This window comes from Fibroporia radiculosa (genome assembly GCF_000313525.1).
Source record: "Fibroporia radiculosa TFFH 294 genomic supercontigs, scaffold335, whole genome shotgun sequence".
Lineage (NCBI taxonomy): Eukaryota > Fungi > Basidiomycota > Agaricomycetes > Polyporales > Fibroporiaceae > Fibroporia > Fibroporia radiculosa.
In genome coordinates this window covers 18,923-36,203 of record NW_012133197.1, presented here as the reverse complement: position 1 = coordinate 36,203, position 17,281 = coordinate 18,923, and the positions used below count along the sequence as shown (strand labels likewise).

General features: G+C 48.9%; 7 protein-coding genes across 7 annotated transcripts; 3 read left to right on the top strand and 4 right to left on the bottom strand.

Annotated features, from left to right (window-relative positions):
• Positions 1–1,102: 1,102 nt before the first annotated feature.
• On the bottom strand, positions 1,103–3,040 carry FIBRA_00792 (uncharacterized protein; the record flags this gene model as incomplete). The annotated part of the gene is made up of 10 exons (XM_012322680.1): positions 1,103–1,215; positions 1,269–1,377; positions 1,442–1,522; positions 1,586–1,811; positions 1,862–1,970; positions 2,029–2,275; positions 2,329–2,378; positions 2,432–2,498; positions 2,547–2,643; positions 2,778–3,040. The coding sequence occupies 10 exons, from the start codon at positions 3,038–3,040 to the stop codon at positions 1,103–1,105; spliced, it is 1,362 nt and encodes a 453-aa protein (XP_012178070.1).
• Positions 3,041–3,955: 915 nt separating this feature from the next.
• On the bottom strand, positions 3,956–5,161 carry FIBRA_00791 (uncharacterized protein; the record flags this gene model as incomplete). Its single annotated transcript, XM_012322679.1, has 9 exons — positions 3,956–4,058; positions 4,134–4,186; positions 4,244–4,351; positions 4,406–4,532; positions 4,587–4,650; positions 4,705–4,752; positions 4,816–4,827; positions 4,888–4,952; positions 5,034–5,161. 9 exons carry the CDS (start codon positions 5,159–5,161, stop codon positions 3,956–3,958), a joined length of 708 nt encoding a protein of 235 aa, XP_012178069.1.
• A 193-nt stretch (positions 5,162–5,354) lies between these two features.
• FIBRA_00790 (uncharacterized protein) lies at positions 5,355–6,279 on the top strand (the record flags this gene model as incomplete). Its single annotated transcript, XM_012322678.1, has 2 exons — positions 5,355–5,393; positions 5,452–6,279. The coding sequence occupies 2 exons, from the start codon at positions 5,355–5,357 to the stop codon at positions 6,277–6,279; spliced, it is 867 nt and encodes a 288-aa protein (XP_012178068.1).
• Positions 6,280–6,651: 372 nt separating this feature from the next.
• FIBRA_00789 (uncharacterized protein) lies at positions 6,652–7,324 on the bottom strand (the record flags this gene model as incomplete). Its single annotated transcript, XM_012322677.1, has 5 exons — positions 6,652–6,776; positions 6,837–6,939; positions 7,001–7,183; positions 7,236–7,247; positions 7,316–7,324. 5 exons carry the CDS (start codon positions 7,322–7,324, stop codon positions 6,652–6,654), a joined length of 432 nt encoding a protein of 143 aa, XP_012178067.1.
• A 293-nt stretch (positions 7,325–7,617) lies between these two features.
• On the top strand, positions 7,618–11,544 carry FIBRA_00788 (uncharacterized protein; the record flags this gene model as incomplete). Its single annotated transcript, XM_012322676.1, has 18 exons — positions 7,618–7,704; positions 7,817–7,900; positions 7,977–8,276; positions 8,348–8,600; positions 8,657–8,774; positions 8,830–8,899; positions 9,291–9,353; positions 9,403–9,474; positions 9,528–9,588; positions 9,647–9,811; positions 9,864–10,062; positions 10,117–10,579; positions 10,637–10,822; positions 10,880–11,017; positions 11,071–11,251; positions 11,304–11,371; positions 11,426–11,450; positions 11,510–11,544. 18 exons carry the CDS (start codon positions 7,618–7,620, stop codon positions 11,542–11,544), a joined length of 2,568 nt encoding a protein of 855 aa, XP_012178066.1.
• A 1,502-nt stretch (positions 11,545–13,046) lies between these two features.
• FIBRA_00787 (uncharacterized protein) lies at positions 13,047–14,501 on the bottom strand (the record flags this gene model as incomplete). Its single annotated transcript, XM_012322675.1, has 7 exons — positions 13,047–13,450; positions 13,497–13,521; positions 13,572–13,638; positions 13,692–13,852; positions 13,908–14,031; positions 14,124–14,143; positions 14,298–14,501. The coding sequence occupies 7 exons, from the start codon at positions 14,499–14,501 to the stop codon at positions 13,047–13,049; spliced, it is 1,005 nt and encodes a 334-aa protein (XP_012178065.1).
• Positions 14,502–15,954: 1,453 nt separating this feature from the next.
• FIBRA_00786 (uncharacterized protein) lies at positions 15,955–16,567 on the top strand (the record flags this gene model as incomplete). The annotated part of the gene is made up of 3 exons (XM_012322674.1): positions 15,955–16,077; positions 16,128–16,247; positions 16,298–16,567. 3 exons carry the CDS (start codon positions 15,955–15,957, stop codon positions 16,565–16,567), a joined length of 513 nt encoding a protein of 170 aa, XP_012178064.1.
• Positions 16,568–17,281: the final 714 nt, after the last annotated feature.

The following is a 17,281-nucleotide window of genomic DNA, read 5'->3' as shown; positions in this document are numbered from 1 at the left end:
GCGGGGAGGCGGTCGACATCCCCCGCCACATCTGGGGCCCTGGTAAGTAGGCAAGTCTGTTTATACTTTGCGCCTGCTGAGTGGGAATAAAGTGCTGATAGTTTTGCCGGAATGACACTCTGTCGCTGGCAACCACTGAGTACTGATCCCTGGTCTTCAACACGTATGGGTACGAGACCACTTCCCTGCAGATCTGAAGGTTTACCACTGGAAAAAGTCTATTATGGGCAAGCGTGATAATGCACGTCTCGCCGTGACCTCGCTCAAGACGCGTTGAAGGCGTCGACACGTCTGGGGACGGAGTCAGGTTGATGTGGGAGTGAATTCAATCCAAGTACTCGAGAGCCCTAAAGGTCTCTCACGACTGATCCTAGCCGCAAACGATCACTCACATCCGCCACTTCAGTGGAATGAGCGCAAGCCGCAACTGCCAAAACGAAGAGATCAGTGTTGTTCTGTCAATCAAAGCACTATATACTGTATGTTCCTATGGCCACAGGGCGGCAATATACTTCTGGCCCATTCGGGGTTTTAGAAGTTACGCACCACGGTCCGTGGATCCAGCCGTGTAAGTATGTTTTTATTTTTTTTTGGATCCCGTTTGTTGTCCGCGAGGGCCTGGCCCAAGTATGATTTATCAAACGCATTCGACCAGCTTGGTGCAGCTTTTCAGGCGGACTATGCAGGACCACTACGACGGCTTCTCAGCATAGCAGGATTTGACATTGGAGATTTATATAATGTCGATTTTCTGAAGCCGTCTATCGTCCCTTCGTCGTCAGGGATATTTTATCCGTCATCAATTTGGACAACGGTTCGACCATACTGATTCTTGCTGCGTCTGTGCTTTGTCTCGTTGGCGCTCACCTACGTATGAACCTTCTTCGGTCCTTACCACCGAAGTTCTCAGGGTTTCACAGTGGCTATACTGTCGGCATCGACGGGAATAATCAGTTCTGCTTACTGGTTAGGGCTTCTCCTTATACTGATCCGATCATCATCAAGGTGCAAATGCCGGCATTCTGTGTTACATTTATTCATCACTCGGACGTGAGGGAATTCATTATGCGCATATGTATAGCCGGCCGGATAATACATATCATTATGCGTCTTCTTTAGCGTCATGGTCGAGTTTCTCGTGAACGTCTGGGTGATTCTCCAGTCGTGGGTCAATCTCGTCCCCGAAGACTTCCGCCATCTCTTCCAGGGATTTCCCTAGAGGCACGAGTCTCATTATCTCCGTTTCAATGCGAAAGAAAATTTATTACCTTTCGTCTCTGGGAAGAAGAATGCTATGATTATGAAATCTACAGCATTGAGGCAGATGAAGACGATGTAATATTTCCAATCGATGCTTTCGATGGCCAAATTCGAGACCTAAGTGAGCAAGGGACAGCGTTGTGAAACCAATATGAGAGATTCGAATTCACAGATGTCTCACCTGCGAGAACAACACATTGAAAGCCCAGTTGGCGCATGTCGCGACACTTGTCCCGATCGACCGGGTCTTGGTGGGGAATACCTAAAAAATTGCCAACATCAGCCCGGCTACTCAGGTTCAGTTTCTAAGAGGTGTTAGTCAGACCTCAGAAGCCAACACCCAGCTCACTGGTCCGAAGCTCAGAGAGAAGAAAATACTCGTCAAAAATATCATCGCGATACCAGCTTGTTGCGCTGGATGATTCTCCGAAATACCGGGAGGAAAACGAGCAACGATGGCGGTAAGAACCGAGTATGTAACTACCGTGCTCCCCGCGCCAAACATAAGGGGCTTCTTTCTTCCGACTGTGTCGAGGATAAGGGTAATGAAGCTACAACTAAATGTGAGCTTGTCCGTATGACAGGGGGAATAAGCACAAACAAGAAGTTGGCGATGGGCCCGACTGCACCATAGATGCCTTGAACCAGGAGCGACTGCGACGGGCTTAGACCTAGCGATTTATACATCGAAGGCCCAAAGTAGTTGATCACTAGACAAAGCAGCACCGTCTGTTGAGCAACCAAGATGGGCCGGAGGGCCTGACGTACCGTTGATACCGGTGAACTGGCCGAACACTTGTACACCGACGGCTATCAAAGTACGCTTGCACATAGCGGGTGTTTCCCATAAGTCGCTCAACCTCCTCGACCTGATGGTCATCTCGGCGCGAATCGTGGCTTGCATACTCTTAAATTCCGAGTCTGCAGCCTCCTGAGCTTCAAGAGTTTTTGCCCCATGGAGTTTACGAACAACGGCCTGAGCCTCGTCGTCGCGTCCCTTTTCCAGAAGCCAGCGCTACAGTAGATGGTATGAGTATGAACCCATGCTGGATTTATAATATCACATACAGGAGAATATGGCATGAAAGGTATTCCCACAAAGAGTATGCCAGCGGGAACTAACTAGATAAATGATTCTGAGCACCGATGGAGGATCGCCAGATGGGTATACGAGCCTGTAATCCCAGAGCAAGCCTCCAACCAGCGTTCGACTCCATGAATTGACATCCATAGCCGACCTACGGAATGTTCAGCTGGGATAGATCTACCTAACTAGTCTTCCCTACCCAGTTAGCGACAATGAAACCAATCCCGACCATCTGCTGAGTAAGGCCAACAATAAAGCCTCGAATCTTAGGCGGTGCGATTTCCGTCTGTGCATCGCTAGATAAATAGCACGTATACTAGATGCGAGATGATAACTCGCATTATACAACGGTACTGCCGTCGAGAGTATTCTGGAAGGGCAAGACAGATAAGGTAGCGTATAAGAAGCCATGGCAATAATACCTGCTTACCCGATTGCAAATCCAGCGACAATACGCCCTATCAACAGACAGGCAAGATTGTTGGCTCCAGATTGCATCGCGCATCCCCAAAGCGCTACTAAAGCACCCAACTGCGACTTCCTGTCAGGCTTGGCCTTATGATAGGTCAGAAACGAAGTACCTGAATGCTTCTCTTCCGCCCTATCTTGTCGCTTGTCCTGGGTGTATGCAGATTCGAGTCCGGCCTTATGGATCAAGAGCATGTAACGAAAGACATACCATCCAGAAAGCATGGCACCAAAAAAGCAACCGCCTAGCTTCGGATATCAGAAATGCAACCGACTTAAGTAGAGACTGGATGAGACGGGCCTGTGTATGTGGAAACCACCGCCCCAGATAAGCTGGCATAGTTTTCTGGGTCATTGACAAAATCCTCAAATTGACTGAAGCTGATGACTGAAGATATAATGCCACTTTGCAATCACTCTGTTCAGAGTCAACGACTGATGTAGACACAGTCAACCTTACCTATCGTATCTGTGTATCACAGTGTTTGGAATACGTCCATAAGCATGTCGTACGCTGAAATCGTAGATTACGCACCCGAATAAGAAGGATCCTTGCAGAACGGCGTTACAAGCTCTGTTCGACTCTCAGCCAAAGCTAGATGATAAGCACACTTACCTATTGCGCAAAATACGGCGATGAAAATGTTATATGCCAGGCCCATCCTGAAGCAGACAGCAACTTGCCGTTATAGATCTCAGTGGTGCGCGAGACGCAGAGGGTCCAAACGATTCAGTATGGTGCCTCGATTATAAGGTGGAGAACACCAGGGACGGGGAATTTTCTCGGATCCGTTGCATAGACGAGAGAATCAGGCTCTGCCTTGGTCATGAGGCCAGAAGGAGAGTCAGACTTATGAAATGGCTAACCAATGTACTGTATTCGGAGAGGTCACAAGAGAAGGTAAGTCAGAGTCCGGAGACGAGTGAAGCGGTCCGGTTGCCGCAAGTGATCCGGACGAGACCATCGGACGTGCAAGGAACATGCGAGATCGCTGACTGGCATGTAACACAAGGGTCAAGAATCCAAAACATCATCAGATTGCTTCCGAAATGCAGGACGCAGAATTCAAAGACATGGGAGACAAACGTACTGGACTGAAATAACAGTACAGCAAAGTCAAAAATATCCAACTGGTACGCTTATAGAACCTGAGCATCTGACTGGGCAATGGTGTCAATAACCCGTGCATCACCTGCATCTTCAGTCTCCGATGGAGAGGGGAAATAGGAAGGAATCAATCGCCTAGAGCGGAGAAATGCAGAAATGAGACATGGTCAAAAACGTTACGGATGGTCATGGCAGAGGTGCGAAACTGACTCGTAGACCATTTTGTCCTTGTCACTCCACACAACGAATATAACTTGTTCGATCTGTACATTCATGATTTATGAGTCACTCAGCCATCCCTTACTGCAAAAACAAATTACATTGTTCCCATCAGGCGAATCAAGGAAGGCTCTGGTGGTGCTTAGCGCAATATGAGTCGCGTCTTCGATCGGATAGCCATATATTCCAGTTGAAATTGAAGGGAAAGCCTGGAGCTTCGTTAGCGCTGATGAGCATCAAGTGCTTTCATGATTTGCGCAGACAATGTGTCTTAGCGAATTATCCGCCGCGATTTGCAGGCTTCTCTTGTAGCAAGACTCCAATTGCGAAGCCTTGGTCTCAACATGATTTCGCGAATACACCGGACCAACGGCATGGATGATGTGTTGCCTGACTCCCCATTAAAAAGCGAGAATGGGAAGCAGTAGAAAGAACAAAACACACGAAGGAAGGTTATAAGCCTTGGTCATCTTAGCATCCCCAGTATCGCAGCCGTCTAATGTGCGACCTGTAAACCTATATGGGTGAAATGCCAAAATCCTGGGTGTCCAGGGCTACTGACATTCTTCTAAGAGTTCGGGACCCGCAGCGGCATGTATTGCTCCATCCACTTTAATGAGATGAAGCCATAGTCATAAGGCCATATTAAATACAATGAAAACTTTTCCCTTACCTCCCCCTCCTCCTGGGGATAGGGAGATGTACAGAGGTCAATAGATACATAGAGAGACCATGAGATACCTACCAAGTAGGCTCCTGTTAGCTGCGTTCACAATCCCGTCGACCTCTAATTCCGTGATATCCCCCTGGCTATTCTCAACGGTAGATAATTGGTCAGTTATTATCTCAATAAAAATGCATTCCGTTACAAGCCTCTTGAAAGCCACCTACAAGAGCGATACCCTGTCCAGGAGCGATGCCTTTGCCTGAAAACGAAGTTGTGATTGGTCCACGGCTTTGAGCACGGATGTTCTGAACAACGCGCGGAGAGTAGGGATACTCGAGGGACCGACAGGCATGTTTATGATGTGTTTGAAAGGATGTATTCCAAGGGACTCGAGGTAACGGCAAGTGAGAGCTCAGGGTTGCACATGATCGTCCGAGTCTCTTTCAGACTTCCACGGTCGCCGGTCGGTCTGTGTTTTTCTATCGACAAAGAGATTTCACTCAAGGCTTCCACCCCCAATCCGACAGCGAGCTTCATAATGAAGAATGTACCCCCGATTGGCGTTGAATACCCTCCCCGTAGAAGTAAGTTCGCAATCTGGCCTTCGCTTCTGTGCTGAGGGTGATCACCACCGCCACACAGCTTCTGTATGAGATACAGCAATTCGCAACGTCCGAATCTCTTCCTCTGAGCTCCAGGCATTTCTATGCCGTCTTCAAGTCGGCTCCCACTTCAGTCCACGCGCAATATCTCATCGGCCGCTACCTGCATCACTCCGAGTATGCCAGAGCCGGACTCGCGACTATCGTCCTACGCTATCCCATCTGTACTCAATCGGTTCTCGAGGCGATCTTCCGCAGTCCGGACTGCCCCGCAACTCATTTGCAAAACGGGCGTACCGCGACAGAATTACCGAGGAGATTATTCCGAACATTGACACCGCGGCTGTCTAATCGGCCTTCGCGAAAACGAAAACGAGGAAGCGACGTTAATGGCAATTGGAGCGAAGATGACGAGCCTATACCTTTCCTTCGATACCTGTACGATCATCCGCGTATTCCGCCACCCTTTACGAATTCTTACGACGGATATGCGCTGACGAAAGCTGTACACGTCGGTTTCGTTCCACTCGTACGCTTTCTCCTCGACCACGATGCCTCTCCTGCGCGTAAAGATGGCCTAGCAGTGATGGTCGCAATCCGCCGGAAAGACCTTGCTTTAGTGCGCATGCTCATTGAACCAGACAGCCAGGCTGACCAGAGACCTAAAGCAAAACCACGAGAGGGTAATGACACGAAAGAATACCTTAGTTCCAAGAGAAGAAAGCTCGAAGATCGGATGATAGTCAGCCAAGCAATGCTCAAGATGGCAGTGAAGTGTGATGCTAGGGAGATTGTGGACTATTTTATGAAAGAGAAAGGCTGCATTCCTGATATGCAGACGGTTTTGACAATGGCACCTAGCAAGTGAAGGTGACAAGACGTCTTGTGAGTATGCTCTTTAACTCCTCTTTCTTGATTTCACTTTCGTACTGCGATCTCAAAATCTGACTAGGATCATATGAATGCCTGCATGGCCGATATCGTAGTTGAAGACGCGCCTAAATGGCTCTTCTACTTAGGATGCGAGATCTCATGGAGATATACGGGAATGTACGGTGACATCGAATCGTGACTTCATAAATGGATAGTATCATATGTTACTTGTATGATGATGGGGGATGGCATGGAAATAAGATGCGACAGTCTACAAGCTTGTCAGCACCGAAGTCTGAGATACAACAATCCGCTACAGTGATGTTCATAAAAGACAGATGAGGATACAGACGGATAGAAATACACCTCAAATATCGTCGATGTCAACTTCACCCTCATCACCGAACTCGAAGGTACATTCGCCTTCTTCGTCGCCAAATGTCTCTGTCTCGTTGATCTTCGCATTTTCTGGCAGCTCACCATAGGCTTTCACTTCGCCATCGACAGATAGCAATTAGCACAGATCGGATTCTTGTGAGAAGATAAACCTACGACTTCTCGCCTCGTCAGCCGTATACTTGACGATCACATCCGCTTTGTCGTCTTGGAAATCTCGCAAGGAAAGGAGGATGATATCTCCTTGATTGATCCACACCTGTTATTGAAAACCCAATGTTGGTGAAATAATTTCGGAGTTGACATCGACCTAGACACACCTTTTTCCTCATCTTGCCCCGGATGTGCGCCAATCGCTTCTCCCCATCAAAACATTGTGCTTCCAACCGACCATTACCAAGCATCTTAGTGACTTGAGCGTATTCCTGTCCATCCTCTCTAAAGACCAATTCGCGCTTGTCGTCGTCGTTCTCGTTTTTTCCACGTCTCCGATTCTTACCACCCTGTGTGCCACAGTCAGAACATCGAGATGATATAACCAGCCGTATTCCTGACCTTTCCCTTGTTCTGTAAAAGAGAACATCGGTCAGCACTGCTACAACCACAAATACTAATGAAGATCTGATCAAATTCACCTTTGGCATACTGAAAAGGTGGTCTACCTCGTAAGATTCTTAGACTCTCGTGAATTAGCTTTCTTGTGCCCGAATGGCACAGCGGTCGGGGTATCCGTAGTGGATCGGCAGCGAACGAAGGAGTCAAGCCTGTTATGAATGAGCGCTCAGTACTTACTGAGAGACCAAGGTCGTCCTTGATTTTCGCACGCGCTGTAACGTCACGACGTGACTATGGAACCTGCGCCGCATCGCGAATCACTCCGCCCTCAACCCAAATTGAGCCCTGACTCTACTTCTGCATCCTCCTCATACAGTGCATCATGGAACACGAAATAGACGGCTGGATCGCACAATTGAGCCAGTGCAAGCAGCTCTCGGAAGCAGATGTAAAAAGACTATGCGACAAAGTATGTTCAAGCTGATAACACAGCACGCCACCTCCGGGTAGAGACCATCTGGTCAACCCGCACGCTTGCTTGGCGGTGAATGGTACTAATGAAGTTTTGTTTGTCACGGTAGACACGGGAGATTTTGATGGAGGAGTCGAACGTTCAGCCTGTGAGGTGTCCGGTGACCGTTTGTGGAGATATTCATGGGCAGTTCGTACGTGGCTAATTACGACATCGATCGACTATTGGCACACTCACATTGCTCGTTGCTCGCCATTGTCTTCATGTAGCATGATCTCTCTGAGTTGTTTCGCATTGGGGGCAATTCGCCAGATACGAACTATCTCTTCATGGGTGACTATGTCGACAGAGGTTATTATTCTGTTGAAACTGTGACATTGCTTGTCGCCCTCAAGCTTCGGTACCGCGATCGCGTAACCATCTTGCGTGGAAACCACGAGTCCAGACAAATTACGCAGGTGTATGGATTCTATGACGAGTGCTTGCGGAAATACGGCAATGCGAATGTGTGGCGCTTCTTCACAGACCTCTTTGACTATTTGCCCCTTACCGCTCTGATCGAAAATCAGGTTAGATCTCTATTGTCATAATCTAATTGCACCGCTGCGTGCTCAATACGTTTATTCTCATGCACCATTAGATTTTCTGTCTTCATGGAGGTCTCTCGCCGTCCATCGATACGCTTGACCACGTCCGTGGTATCGACCGCGTACAGGAAGTCCCTCACGAGGGTCCTATGTGCGACTTGCTCTGGTCAGACCCTGACGATCGATGTGGATGGGGCATTTCACCCCGGGGTGCTGGATACACATTCGGGCAAGATATTAGCGAGGCATTCAACCATAACAATGGTCTAACCTTGGTTGCGCGGGCGCATCAGTTGATCATGGAAGGTATGCACGTATTTTCTGTTTCTAATGTTCGACGACATGATGGGCATGTCTGCTAGGGTATAATTGGAGCCAGGATCGGAATGTGGTCACTATATTCTCTGCACCAAACTACTGCTATCGCTGCGGCAATCAAGCAGCCATAATGGAGATGGACGAAAAATTATCGTATAGCTTGTGAGTATATCTTTCCTATGAGCCGTCTTCGCTGCGTTCAACGCAACTCCAACAGCCTGCAATTCGATCCCGCGCCGCGTGTGGGAGAACCTCTCGTGTCAAGGCGTGTACCGGACTATTTCTTGGTATGTTCCCATTTATTGGTCCACTTCTGGTCCGCTTATGTGGCTTGTTCAGTGATCTGTACTTTCTACATATTCCGCCGTTCGCATGTCACATCGTACAGTACCTGATAGTTGTTACATACTCCGTGTAGCTCAGAAGACCAACATGATACCTCTATTTGCGCTCATTTTATGCTCGACGTATTGTGTGATGAGGACGTAGGACACCCAGTGTCATAGTATGAAATCGTGCCAACTTTTCTAACGGGCCCTGACAGCGTCCAATTGCACTGACCGAAAATAAGTAAGCTTATGCTGAAACAAGGCTTATACAAAACGGAGTAGTGCGTGACAGATCGTGATTTTGTGACATTGACCGATCTGTTGTCACACGCCCTTTGCTCTTCGCCAGAACGCGTCCTCGAGCGACAATTCAGCGATGGCGGAACCACAAGCAATGTATGCGACCGACGAGGTATGTCAGGAATATGACCCGTGTATATTTCGCTAATATCCTGCTGTAGTACGGTCGTCCCTTCATCATCCTCCGGGAGCAGGCTAAGAAGACTCGCAGTCACGGTGTGGAAGCAATCAAGGTATTTGCGCAATTTGTAGCTTTACAATGCACCGTTTACAAGATTTGCTTTAGTCACATATTCTTGCGGCGCGTACCGTCGCGAACATCATCCGAACATCGCTAGGCCCCCGAGGTAAGGTTACATACTGCAGTAAGCAAAAGGCCTTATAAATCGCTTCTCAATTTCGCAGGACTCGACAAGATCCTCATTTCACCTGATGGGGACATCACCGTGACAAACGATGGAGCAACTATCCTTAGTCAGATGGAGGTCGAGCATCAAATAGCGAAGCTGCTGGTGCAACTGTCGAAAAGTCAGGACGATGAGATCGGTGATGGCACGACTGGTGTGGTTGGTGCGTATGACTCCTAAATCTCGCTTAAAATCTCAATGCAAGCCTTGAATAGTGCTTGCTGGTGCTCTGCTTGAGCAAAGTGAAGCATTGCTGGACCGAGGCATCCACCCCATCCGAATAGCAGATGGTTTCGAACGAGCATGCTCAGTAGCAGTGGAACACCTAGATAGGATATCTGATAGAGTGGAATTCTCCCTCTCGGACACTTCGAACCTCATCAAGACTGCCAAGACCAGTCTCGGGAGCAAAATGTCAGTCCTGGATTCCATACATTTATCTTCGTCATCTCCTGACTTCATCTCTAGTGTCTCAAAAGAGCATGAAAAGTTTGCCGAGATCGCGGTAGATGCTGTCTTGTCGGTGACTGATTTTGAGCGCAAAGATGTTCCTTTTGACATGATCAAGGTTGATGGAAAGGTCGGTGGTTCGCTCGCGGACACGGCACTCATCAAGGGCGTCCTTGTGGACAAGGATATGTCCCACCCACAAATGCCTTCTGTCGTGCGGGACGCAAAACTTGCCATTCTCACCTGCCCGTTCGAACCCCCACGTCCAAAGACAAAGCATAAACTGGACATTACGAGCGTTGAAGAGTATCGGCGGCTGCGTGAGTATGAGCACGACAAATTCCAGAGCATGATAAAAATGGTGAAGGACACTGGTGCCAACCTCGTGATTTGCCAGTGGGGTTTCGATGACGAGGCAAATCATCTACTCATGCAAAATGACCTTCCCGCCGTGCGATGGGTAGGGGGTCCAGAGATCGAGGTCAGTGTTTGGGCGGCTAGTGTCTCTGTTCACTGCGTACCTTACTCTTCTTTGTAGCTCATTGCAATCGCCACAAATGGGCGCATTGTCCCCCGATTTGAGGATCTTAGTCCGGAGAAATTGGGTAAAGCTGGACTCGTCCGCGAAGTCACCTTCGGCACGACCCGCGACAAAATGCTCGTTATCGAGGAATGTGCAAACGCACGAACAGTGACCGTGTTCGTGAGAGGCAGCAATAAGATGGTACGCAAATCCTTTGCTGTCTAGCTATGCTTTTCGCATTGATTTGCTCTGTTACAGATTGTGGATGAAGCCAAGCGTGCTTTACACGACGCACTGTGTGCTGTTCGTAATCTCGTCGTTGACAACCGCGTAGTCTATGGTGGCGGTGCCGCAGATATTAGCTGTTCTTTGGCTGTTGCAAAAGCCGCAGATGAGGTAAATTCTTCGCATTACGTATGGACTATATTTTATAACTACATTCTGCGCAGATTCCGTCAATAGAGCAATATGCCATGCGTGCATTTGCTTCCGCATTGGATGCTGTTCCCCTTGCTTTGGCAGAGAACAGCGGGCTGTCTCCCATTGAGACGCTCGCGGAGGTGAAAAGCCGACAAGTGAAGGAAGGTCATTCAACACTCGGCATTGATTGTCTTGGCAGAGGCGATAATGGTACGCGCACCTTTTAGAATGTAATAGTATCTGTGATGATAGTTTGCTTTAGACATGAAGGAGCAATTTGTGTATGACCCATTAATTTCGAAACGGCAGCAATATTTGCTCGCGACACAGGTTTGTGATATCTCCTGCCCCTGCGTTCCGACTGCACACTGATATCCTCTCTAGCTTGTCCGAGCTGTGCTGAAAATTGGTAAGTCTCAAATCTGTTGGCGACCTCGCTTATATTTATGATGTGCTTGCTATCTGTAGATGATGTCATTACTGCTGGGGAAGCAGAAGAATAGTTAATATGCATGTAACAGTAACAATGACAGCATTTAGACACCGCTTGCAGACTCAACCCGTACCGAGAAAGTGACCCAGTATCGATTAGGTTGCAGAGGGCTCAATCGTCATGAACACGCTGACGCTCCGTTTCTCTAATACTTTTGAAACCTATGAGATACTCCTGGTGGAAAGTGTGAGGGGCAGGTTTCGCGGCGAGCCCATCCATGCAGTACAATGAATGTCCGATCGCGATTCGTGGTGTAATTCGACGTTATCACAAAACGCCGTAAAGGACAGACTAGACATCACTATATGTGCATCTAGTCCAGCTAGCTCAGCAACTCGAAAGTTATTCTCTCTCTCAATACTAACTCAGGAGATCATGTAACTTTGTGATCTTATGACCGTTTTGATCAGTCTTAATGATACAGCATGCACTGCACTCTTGGTATGTACTTGGTAATCATATAGCATATGCCATACATCGCACGGCAAGTAGCTTCGAGACGTCGACGGTCGCGCATCCCAGATATCCATGACTAACCAAATAATCTCGCTTGCTGAAAGCTCGGCTTGGGCCTCGCAAGCAGGGCTTTCGCCTCTTCCGACAACTAACACGAAAAAGTGATGTCACAGAATGAACTTGAAGAAAGGAAGCCTGACATACCGGCCGTTGAGTAAAGCTCATCTATGTCAAACCGAGCGCTGATTGTCTATTTCATCTAAAACCTATCGACAGTAAATCGAGCTGACGCTGTCTGTAACCTTGTGGTCGCTGTGGGCTGCTCATAAATGCCAGTGTTTCATTTGTCGATGACAATAACGTACTTTCTCATTGTGTTAAGTCCTCGAGGAATGGGATCATCCTCGCATGGTCAGACATTAATCGGTGCTTGGATCATCTATAAGGATCATTTAAACGTACATTTAGCGGCGGCGCACAATCGCCAACAAGCATATATTCAACAAATCCCCCGAGTAGTGTAACTTGTTGCACTGTGACGAATTGTGACTCCCGAATCCAGGAGCCAATAGCACTTAATGCCATACGTGCCTGAGTACGGTATCTGTAAGACGAGCTACATCTTTCTCCCGCACTCGAATGTTCATATACGCGCGCGTTTGTCACCTCGTCTTTGTCAAACGGCGGGAGGGTTTCATGCATCCGTCGTTTCCATGTACGCGCACACGTGACGGTGTAATAAGACGCGTCGCGTCTAGTCGGAACAGCTTCACTAACCCGGCATTTGTCTGAAGCACACCAAATGAACCCTGAGGCTGCAGCCCAGATGAGGAGGATATATAATAGGACCAACGGGGACCCCTCTGTAATAGTCAATCCAATGTAAGTCACATTTACCGTAACCAAGCACCCCAAGATAAAAGTGGTCCGCATCCTCGTGCCCGGCCCCTAGATCCCACCCACGCGAAGTCAGCGTCTGAATATCTGGACGAGAAAAGGTTTCGTAGATTCATCAGAATAACAATGTAACTGCACGAAAAATCGTGTTACCGACCCTCAGCTCTGCTCATCGGCTTTCTCATCCGTCGTCTCATCCGTCTGCACAGGTGTGTCATGCGCGTTGACATCCCCGCTAAAGTCGGTGGAGCACTTGACGTCCCACTCTCTCAATCCCACCTTTCCGCCAAGCGAACGCCAGGTGTCCATCATCTTCGCGCGCCGCTTTTCGCACATCTGGACCAGCGCGGGCCAGTACACCTCGTGCTTGTACTCGAACGGACAGTCGCCGCCCCACTCGCCAATAAGCATGTCCGAGGTGAACAGGCCGTCGCTCACGCACGACGGGTTGAAACGCATTTTATCACGAGTGACGGGGTCAAGAAAGGGCGCAATGAGCTTGAGGAATACGTTGACAAAGAAGGGGACGTTCACGATCAGCGCGCGCCCAAGACGTTCGGGGTCTGTACTTTCGTTAGCTACCGTCAGCGTCCCCAGCGGAACACGCACAGTGGTTTTGAAGGATGTTCACAGTCTGCAAGATGTTAAGTCGAGCCCGAGAGCATATATGCGGACTTGACGTACCATACGTGCTATAGAAAGGGAAGGCGGCTTCGCCCTCGCGGCGAAGTCGACCATCAAAGCGAGATTCCTGATTCACGATGTTGATATATATGATTCCAGAAAGAGCATAAACATCCTTACTCCACACCTGGGCCCATCAAATCGACGCTACGCTCCAACATCCATGTCAAGAAATGCATTTGGCGAATGCTCTCTTCGGTGTTCTGATTCTTCGGACGGAGGTACAAGGCCGGTCGACCGTCCACGTCATAGCCAAATGAGACCATCTTGCCAGTTAGAGCCTTGAGGGTTCAAGTCAGCCATAAGAGAATTGGACGAGCGTTGCCGGCGACGCACTTCTGGCTCCACATGTGCGGGCGTAATCAAATCGTATACTCCGAACTCTCGTCGCCATCTAAGAGTGTCTTCTAGACGCGTGATTGCAGTCTTGGCCCCGGCCCATTTCGTGGCTCGCAGATATCTATGCGAGTGTCAGTTTCACTACTTGGTGATTACAAATCAAGGCACAACATAGCAACAGGAAGTGGTTTAGGCGGATATCATATAACTCACCTATGTATGCATTCATAGGACTGGGTGTTCGGTCAGCAGAGCAAACTAAGACACAACACACCAATCTATACTGCAGAAAGTATGATGATCATAAGTCGTGTACGCGCAGCCAAGCATACATGTCGTATTTCGAGATTTCCTCCAAAAAATGAAATGAAATGTTGTGATACACACCAACCAGAACTTTTCCTCGTCTCGCAACTGGCCATCCTCCGTTTGAGGAATGACGTAACTTTCATCACTAAAATACTTGATGACCTCTTCGAGCACAGGTTGGTGTTCAACAGAAGGAGCGTGAGCAGGTGGAAACTCGGTGAGCTTCTCCGGAAGGTGAGGGACAGGTGGGGGTTCGTATAGAGGCTCCTTGTCGACTGCCATGTTGACGCAGGTTCTACAAAGTAGAATCCTGTACGACTATTTCTTGCGGTCAGCAAGGGAAATAAGTAGGGAGCGACGTAGAAAGCAGCAGTGAACGTGAAACTCGAGCTAAGGGATCGGCTGAGTTTGAGCAGTGCTAGTGAGCACCATGGGCGCCGGATCGTGGGAGTCACGTGCTACCATGCTTGATCTGAGCGCCTGTCGCCTTGCTCGTTGTCCATGTCGGACTTCAGTGCGACTCCAAGAGCCATCGTGTCTTAGATGGCAAGCAAATCAACTCGCCTGCGTGCCTTGGCCCTCTACAAGGAGCTCCATAGACTAGGTAGAAACTACCCGGATCCGTCGTGCGTACGCAGATCTCGCCGCTCTGTGATTGTCTGATCGGCGCGTTGTACATGTGCGGTAGCTACAACTTCCACGGAAAGCTTCGCGGCCTCTATGAAAGTGCGTCTTCTCGCTTTAAGCAATATACATACCCTACAACATCACTGATTTTTTGGACTGGCGGATCAACCAGAAAATAGGAATCTAAAGGACCCGGAGGAGATTGAGAAAGCTCTGAAGCTGGGCGAATACATCCGCAATGGTTCGTCTCCCTGGGTTGCGAGTGCGAGTGTCCGCCGCAATGAGCACGCACTATTCGTTCTCCGATGATACACCTGACTATATGCTCACTTCAGAAACGCTTGCACTATATTCCCTACGCAAGTATCGACATTTGAAGAGGATGTATCCCGACAACACGTTCTCTGACACCTTTCCATAACGTCTGGCTATCCAAACCGCCTCTGCCGAGACGTGTTACAGCATGCAGATGACTGTTTGTTCGAGTGGATACAGGACGACCGTGCAGCTGATACATATTATAGCGACTCTCGCACCTGATTATTAGCATACTCAGCATACGCCTCACGTATCCGAGAGATGCTGTAGCTTCTCCAGTTGTGATCTTTCTACCGAAGGGCTCCACAATGAAGTCAGGTGGGACGATGGACTCCAACAAGGGCGAGCGATTGGGAGTAGATGGGCCTGGGGTAGTGTGTACTCTATGATGGTTTATGATATTGTATGGGTGTCTGGCGTGCTGACCTTTTATATGCAGCCAATGCAGTGTGCTTTGGTCAGGGCCGCCGTCATCTGGCCAGGCGATATCAACAACTCGCCGCCGGAGTGTTGTAACATGATTCTCCCAGAGCCAGGTATGTTTTAGCCGGACGTGCCCCAGCGTCTCGAACATGCGACTTGAGCCGGCAGCCACGGGGCTGTGCGCAGTGGCTCAGGAAGGAGAAGCGGGCTGGGTGACGTCATGGACCACTCTGGATGGACGTCATGCGCCTTCGATCACCTTTTAGAGTCTTCCCGCTTCCGCCATGGGCTGCTTCAAAACCCCCTGTCCTTATCCCGCTCGCACCCACCAGAACACCCTCACCTCTTCGCTCCTTCCACCTCCATCATGTCTGCTATAATCCCCATCGTCGCCCGCACCGCTTTCAAGCGTGTCGTCGCCGTTCCCGGAGCTAGCGTCGCCCCCTCTTTCCGCTTCTACTCTAGTGCTACGCATGCAAATGACCCTCTTGTAAGTCCAACGGGAACAGTTTGTCAACTTTCTGTTGAAGTTCTTTCAAGGTGTTGGAAACCGAAAAGCACAGAAATCTCTCCAAAAACCAGCACAAGACCTCTACCACGATCGACAATGCACCAGGCTGGAATGAGTATCTCGCCAGCGACTCTGAGGCCAACGTGAAGGTCTGTCGAGCAGTTTCTCTCTATCGTTTCTTTCTCAATGTCGCACTTAGGCGGACCGGTCCACCCACGATTTCGATGGCCTCCAACAAAGCACAGTCAAACATATAAGGAACCGACATCACACGAACGACTCGCCATTGTCCGATCCTCGCGAGCAAGCGACGAACACCAATCGTATGGACGATAGCGAGGTCGTCGAAGCTGTGTACGAACGCGATGAGGTGTCTGGACCCCTCAGTGGTGCTGCGTCAGGCTCAGAGTTTGTTGAAGAGGAGGAAGTAGAGCGAGTGACCAGACATAGGTCTGCGCCTGCCAAGTAAAATCCTCCAAGCTAAGTTCTGATGTGGAGGTTATGAAATGTACGGCTGGCTACTGCATTCCGCAGTCTTATCTCCCTCGTCTCGCATTGTATTTGTATGATTCTATTCTTTATGATTCGAGAAGATGTAATATCTATGTTACTTATCCAATAACTTTTGAGTCGAGTGCGCGAAGCGGATCATATCGTAACGTCATCCCATGGGCGCTCCAGGAAGGGCCGAGATTCGAGATTGGCTGCTAATCAAAATCATATCGTCATGTCATGCCAGAGGACACGGCAATTGTACGGGCTTGGGCTGTATTATAAAACGCGACACGCTTAAAATAAAATTTCTGAATTCTTCTCAAGTGTGATAAGTATAATCAGTACGGCGAGGATTAGAATCCTATATAAATGTAGGCATTCTAGCTCACTTTTTGCTGATGACAAACTTGGAGCTCGCAGACATTGTCTGTCATGATGTCTACACAACATCAACATCTGTACGCAGCTGCATGGAATTTCAGGTCTCGTACCCAGATCGAAGACACGTCTGGGTACGAGATCAGGAATGTCGGGTTCCATCCTGACTCGAGTTTCCGTACATCTCCAGGCTCTGGTCGATCATATGCAACATCCAACCGGTTACCGAAGGGCCCATTTGCTCAACGCCACATAATGATAGACTCGCTCCTCAGCTCCCCCAATTCATCCATGTGCGGATGTATTACTC